The 6,971-nt window shown below is 44.8% G+C and overlaps 1 protein-coding gene across 1 annotated transcript; it reads left to right on the top strand.

The window, feature by feature from the left end:
• The first annotated feature begins 336 nt into the window (after positions 1 to 336).
• On the top strand, positions 337 to 6,084 carry LOC112894491 (beta-glucosidase 4). Its single transcript, XM_025962224.1, has 13 exons — positions 337 to 748; positions 1,737 to 1,803; positions 1,879 to 1,937; positions 2,154 to 2,229; positions 2,341 to 2,415; positions 2,492 to 2,579; positions 2,742 to 2,967; positions 3,261 to 3,376; positions 3,596 to 3,807; positions 4,385 to 4,419; positions 4,497 to 4,599; positions 5,409 to 5,517; positions 5,599 to 6,084. The coding sequence occupies exons 1-13, from the start codon at positions 413 to 415 to the stop codon at positions 5,795 to 5,797; spliced, it is 1,701 nt and encodes a 566-aa protein (XP_025818009.1). The 5' UTR covers positions 337 to 412; the 3' UTR covers positions 5,798 to 6,084.
• Positions 6,085 to 6,971: the final 887 nt, after the last annotated feature.

Below are 6,971 nucleotides of genomic sequence, written 5' to 3'. Positions count from 1 at the left end.
GGAAAATTCCTAGTATGTTTGAAGCAAGGCCGGTTTCAGTTTAAGGGTGTGTTCGTTTCACCCCTCTAAAACCCGAAACATCTAAACTTTAGAGGTTTGGCACCGAACAGCCCTCTAATCCAGCCTCTAATAAGACTGCGATTCTTTAGAGGGACCGAGCCCTCTAAAATTTTTAGAGGCCTATAATAGGAAACGAACACACCCTAAGTCATGGCAACTGAAAATTTACCCCCCAAAAAGTGGGGTCTTCCAGTCTGTCTGCATGACATGGAGGGCCCGTTTCCTCTGGAACTGGAACGAATGCGCTGCCACACTGGAAACAGCGCCCTCGGATCTGCCGCGCCCCCCGGCCTGTGCTCGTCTCCCTCGCGTGACGCCACCACCCCATTGGCGAGATAGGGGCACACCAGACATGCCGGCGTGGCTGCTCACGTGTTCCCTCCCAGCGCGCTCGCCGGCCGGGGCAAGCCGCGCGGGGTGTCGCTTCCACAGTTCCGCCTCCGAGTTCCGAGTAGACGCCAGCCGCTATTTATTCAACTCCCCCCGCAGCCGCAACCCCAAGCCCACGCTTCCGTACTCACCCACCTCCCCCGCGCTTCGCCGAGATCGCTCACGCCTTCGGGTTCAAGCAACTCCACCGCCCAGCGCACCCGCCGGAGCAATGGGGAGCACGGCGCGCGAGGCGGAGGTGGCCCGCGCCGACTTCCCCGACGGCTTCGTCTTCGGCGTCGCCACCTCCGCGTACCAGGTACCAGCCCCTCGCCCCGACCGCCCCGCCCCCATCTCATCCCGCGCGGCCGCCTTCGCCTGGCGCCCGTCCCGTCGCGTGGCGTGCGGCTTGCCTTCGCCCGCCCGTAGACTGCGCGACAGCTAGGGCACGCAGCACGCGCTGGCCTGCTTGGGGGCTGTACTTAGTTCCGAGATTCGAATCGGTGTGTGGGTTCCACTGGTTGGTATCTGCTTTGACTGTAGTTCAGAGCAGTAGCGCCGTCATTGCACTTTAAGCTTGTTCCGCTTGGTGATCGGCTCCTCAGCTTGAGTTTGGATCGATGTATGGAGTTGATTCAGCTTGCCTCGAACCTACAAAAGTGGTGTCTAGGAACTTCTCCGTCAAATTAATCTCTCCTGTATTTATACTAGCATTCCCGTTAATTTCAAGTGCAACTTCTGTTGAACTTTTGCTGTGTCTTTGGATGGGGGAGGAGCGAAGATAAATGGAGTGGAAGTCGTAGCGGTGGGCACAACAGAGGATTCGCCATCCTCTAGTTGCATTGACTATTCATGAAAGTTGTTTATTCACGGCGCTCTTGCCTTGTGTTGTTCAACAAAGTAGGAACAGGGCTTATGCATTTTGCACTATTTACGATGATTTATGCACCAAGCCTTGCCACTATAGCCTTCACCAGGCGAATGGTGGACTGGAGGTGGGCTGCAGTGCCCGGAGAGGAGGTAAAGAGTGTGGTACAATTTCTGCCAATACCACCCACTGCAGGGTGTGGAGTGGAAGAGTGACTGAAGAATAAGAGTTTAGATTCAAGTCGGGGTGCATAAATCTCAAGGTGGACTATTAGTTGATACGAAGATGCACAGTTTTTCCTGGACAAAAATAGTGCCAGTGCCTAGAGCTCTACACACTAGAAAGACTCAAAACAAAAATATAGAGAGGAAACCAGCTTCTTTTCTTACTCTTTCTCTCCATACTGGAAGTCATGGTGTCTGAATTCTCTCCACTTTAGATTGAGGGAGCAAGAAGGGAGGGAGGCAAAGGAGACAGCATATGGGATGTCTTCACAGAAGACAAAGGTTTGTTTATCTGGTTCCTCTATGATCTTGAAACACATATATCTAACTATTGTGTTTAAATGCTTCTGCTTTCAGAACGTGTCTTAGATAGAAGCAATGGAGATATTGCAGTTGATCATTACCATCGATACAAGGTATTGTCCATCATTCCTGCCTCAGTTTTTATGGGAAAAGAAGAATAACTGAAAGAAAAAAAAATGGGGAACAACATCTTATTTTGATAGGATATTATCAACAACTATGGGAACTTGCTTGCTCCTCAGTTTCTACAATGTTAATATGTTTGTACATTGTATTGCTTCCTAGAATTAGAAATTTATTATCTGAAATGTTTGTTATGCATTTTTCAGGAAGACATTGAGCTCATGGCAAGTTTAGGTTTTGGCGCGTACAGATTTTCTATATCTTGGGCTCGTATATTTCCTGGTAGGTCAAGCTGAACAGATAGGAGATTCATTTATAACTGCATTTTCTATTGTTTGCAAATGTTAATGCTTCATATCATTTTGTGTGCATAAGATTTTATCATTCCTGCAGATGGCTTGGGGGAAAAGGTCAATGAGCAAGGAGTTGCCTTCTATAATGACCTTATAAACTTTATGATTGCAAAAGGTGGCAGATGTTTTGCTTAATAACTTTAAAGGTTACAGTGCTTCTAGTTGTTAACCACTCGTCTATCTGGCAATAGGAATTGAGCCTTATGCAACTCTGTATCACTGGGATCTTCCAAACAATCTTCAAAAGACTCTGGGTGGCTGGATTTCTGAAAAGATTGTGTAAGTCGTTGCAGGCATCTAGTGTGCAGTATGATTTACAAAGCTTTCTTAACTGTTAATTGGATGACTGCATAGGATTTCAAGACAATTGTTTATTTCAAGAGTAGTTGCAGCTTGATTTGCTGTATTTTATTTGAGTTTCTCACCATCAAAATATCCCAGGGATTACTTTGCATTGTATGCAGAAGCTTGCTTTGCAAATTTTGGAGACAGAGTAAAGCGTTGGATAACAATCAATGAGCCTCTCCAAACTGCAGTTAATGGTTATGGTATTGGAGTTTTTGCACCTGGAGGATGCGAGGGTGAAATTGCTAGATGTTACTTGGCTGCCCATCACCAAATCTTGGCTCATGCTGCTGCTGTTGATGTTTACAGAAGAAAATTCAAGGTTCGTTTTACATTATTAGGGTGCAGATCCTGGTCCTGGCCAGTATTCTTGAAAGCAGCTGGTTCTCGGTTCCATTAGTTATTAGTCAATATTGGTTCTTTTTACTCCCCTTCTCTTTCATACTTAAACACTAATTTCCTTGTAACAATGGAATTGGAAGTGTGGAACGGAGTACAATTCATCTTATTCCATCAGTATTGTAGATATTGGTATTTGGTCCTCTGGTCTTCATTCCAACAGTTTGCTGTCAGTATGTTTTGTTTGTCTGATGGTTTTACGTGCTACAAAAATAGGCTGCACAAGGTGGTGAAGTAGGCCTGGTCGTTGATTGTGAATGGGCAGAACCATTTTCGGAGAAAGCGGAAGACCAAATTGCTGCACAACGGAGGATTGACTTTCAACTTGGATGGTATGTTGCTGTTCATATTCCTAATGTCAGTAATATTCAACATGGGCATATCTTTCCAATGTTGTTTACCTTTCGCACTGTGCTTGAAATTTTTCCTTATACAAGGCATAGAATCTTTTCACAGAACATACAAATTTATGTAGTATAACGTGCCATATTTGGCTCTCTGTTTCTAGGATGATGTATGACGTCCGCTGACAAGTTTCCCTTTCCTTAAAGGTACCTAGACCCAATATATTTCGGTGATTACCCAGAAAGCATGCGTGAGCGGCTGGGCAGTGATCTTCCAACCTTCTCAGAGAAAGATAAAAAATTCATCAGGAACAAAATTGATTTTGTTGGAATAAACCATTATACTTCGAGACTCATTGCCCATCATCAGAATCCAGAAGATATTTATTTCTATCAAGTACAGCAAGTGGAGAGAATAGGTACTATACTTCAGCTATGAAGGAAAAATATAGTATGTAGACACCATAGGTCTCAGGTGTTCAAGAATGTTAATTATTCAATCATTGTCTAGAATCAAATAATTCTATGAACTTACATCCCTCAGCTTCCTTTCTTGGGTCTGAAACAGAACAGAGAGGGAGGAAGCAAGGGATGTAAAGTGAATGACTCCAGAAAGATAGGTTATGCGCGTTTCAGTAGCGTAACCAAATCATCTTTTGGGTGGGAGGGAAGTGAGGGACAATCCTAGCTTGGGTGTACACTTTATAGGAGTTAAGCTATTGGCCTATTGCAAGAAGCCAAGAACAGTGTTCAACTCCAACCAACAAAGGGCTGAAGGAGGAGGTTGGGAATGGAGATTACAATCCTGGAAGTTAGGATATTACGGCAATAGAATCTAATCTTATCACTAGATATCTGTTCAAAGAAAGTTATTGCTAATTGGGTCGAGTTATGTTTGCAGTCTGCCTGAGTCATCTCTCGTTCAACTTTAGATTTTTTCATAATCATGCCTGCACATTGGTATTATCATTATTCTAATATGTATTCTTTTGGCAGAAAAATGGAATACTGGTGAAAAGATTGGTGAAAGGGTCTGAACTGAACTTATTTCTCCATATGTGTAAATTATTCGGGTCTCTCCTAACGTATCATCTCAACATTTGTGCAGGCTGCATCTGAATGGCTTTTCATAGTTCCTTGGGGCCTTCATAAATTACTTAATTATGTAGCAAAGAAATATGATAATCCAGCAATTTATGTTACTGAGAATGGTAAGGTTTCCATGCTTCCCAAATGAAAGTAAAACAACACTGGATATCTGATACTGGTGGCATGGTACAGAATAAATTATGACAGGAAATTCTACAAATATGCAACGACTCAAACCTTGAATTGCTGAAGTCAATACCATTACATTTTTTTTCTGTCTTTCCTTCGCATGAATCAAGGTTGAAGATAGAAATCTTTTATGCCTCTATTTATTTTTATGATTTCATTTTCCTATAGATGCAATCTTATAGGTTCAATGGACTGCTGTAACCCCCCCCCCCCCCTCAAATACGCAGTAGCTCTGCGTATATTTGTGTTAAAGGGTAAAAATGGTCCCCATACATAGCCCTGAAGGGCCGAGAAAGTAAAAAGAAAAGAGAAGGACAGGAGTGGTCTTTTTTTTTGGGTGATAAGGAGTCTAGGTTAACATGCGCAGCACTGGTAGCAAGAGTAGGCATTGTCTTATCTGTTCATATTCGGAAATAGAGTTCCACCTTCAGTCCTACTTGCATTCTAACTGATTGTGAGCCCTGCAAAAATCTGGACAGTTCCAATTATCTGGTTTTGACAGCTGTATGTCCAAAGTATATTAAATGGACAAAATTGTTAGGAATAAACTAGGGTGTGAATTCCGAATTTCAGAAATATAACAAGTGAAATATACCATTGCGATATTTCTTATCGGGTCCTTACAAATGATGGAAGTTTTGTTGCACAAGTGATAGTGTTTGGTGCTACTGAATATTTGATCATCTGCATAAAACACAGTGTGTGTGTGTGTGATGGCCTTACCTTAGATTCTTTCCTGTAGGCATGGATGAGGAAGATGATCAGTCCGCAACACTAGAGCAGGTTTTAAATGACACAACGAGAGTCGGTTACTTCAAAGGATACCTCGCTTCAGTTGCACAAGCAATCAAGTAAGCTGATTTTACAGCCCACCACACTACTATGGGCGTTCAGCCAACAAAATGACTGATGCAACTAATTGTTTGGTGCAGGGACGGAGTTGATGTTCGTGGATACTTCGCGTGGTCATTCTTGGACAACTTTGAGTGGGCTATGGGCTACACAAAGAGGTTTGGCATTGTTTATGTGGATTACAAGAATGGGCTCTCCAGGCACCCCAAAGCATCGGCCCTGTGGTTCTCACGCTTCCTGAAGGGTGAGGCTGCCGAAAACAAAGCTGATACAAACTGAGCAAACAGCCCGTGGCAATTAAAGGAACATTACACATATAGTCAGTACATGTTTCTGCTGTTGTTGTACCTTACAGTGACAGCCACTGCCACTGTATGTATCCGTCATAATAATCGCAGATGCGCTGTGTAGCCTGTCATTGGTCGAACACCAGTACAAATGTAGCCTCGAAGGTTCAGAACTTGTCATCTGAGCACCCCATGCGTTCGGTATTGCTGTGCTGTAATTGTTGTATCATTGATTTGCAAGGTTGTATTGCCAGTTCCAAAATTCATCTGTATTTCATAGGGGACTTTTAGCAGTGTAGGTTCAAGACCTTTTATCTTTTGCTGGTGGTGGTAGGGAGGAGATGTCCTCCGTTGGGTCTGTTCTGAACGACAAAGTTGCATGCGATCATTGCCCCCCTTGAAACTCGTACAGAAACAAGGGCTGGTGAAAGGGGGAGATGGAACCTACCAGCCCAGTTTCTTTTCTGCTCCGGGGCCTATCGCTGCTGTAGGGTTCGCGTGACGCCTCTTTATTTTGTGCACCCGGACGCTGGGCATTGGTGTTTCTGCTCGCTTTCAGGTGGTTGGCTCGTTACTTACACGCTTTGCTGCCGTGGTGCCGTTGCGTCCTGGGCTCCGGATGTTGATGCAGCGCCGGGACAGGAATCAGGCCGTTGAGGGGTGTTCTTCAGACCTCAAGAGAACGGAGACGTCCTAGTCCTACCGATTGGTTCTGTGCTCCGCCTTTGGCCCTTTGCCTTTGGTGTTCTTCCCTGGGTGCCCCGGCAGCTGCAAGCAAACCCTACTACGGTCAGGTATTGGTCCCTTTCCCCTACTTGCTTCGTGTTGCCAGTCGTGTGATGCTACTCGAGATCTGGTCCGCCAGGGACGCAGCTTGCAAATGCAAACCCTTGAATTCGACCAAACGTGAACGTGCTATAGTGCCCTGCTCGCTCGGGCTCAGATCTGCTGCTGAATTGCCTGGACTGTTTCCAGACACGCCGAATTCATCCTCTGATGAACGAATGTGTACCGATCTACTAGAGCACTAGTACCAAGCTGCCCGGGCCCTTTCTTTATTAACGATAACGTAAACAAAAACAAGGGTCACTTTGCAACTTTAACACTGCTGAACGTTGGCTAAAGCCACGGGGATCTTTGCAGAAAAGCAAGGGCACGGCGCGTAA

This window comes from Panicum hallii, chromosome 5 (genome assembly GCF_002211085.1).
Source record: "Panicum hallii strain FIL2 chromosome 5, PHallii_v3.1, whole genome shotgun sequence".
In the NCBI taxonomy this organism is placed as follows: Eukaryota; Viridiplantae; Streptophyta; class Magnoliopsida; order Poales; family Poaceae; genus Panicum; species Panicum hallii.
The sequence above is the reverse complement of the archived record's forward strand: the minus strand, read 5'-3'. Positions and strand labels throughout refer to the sequence as shown.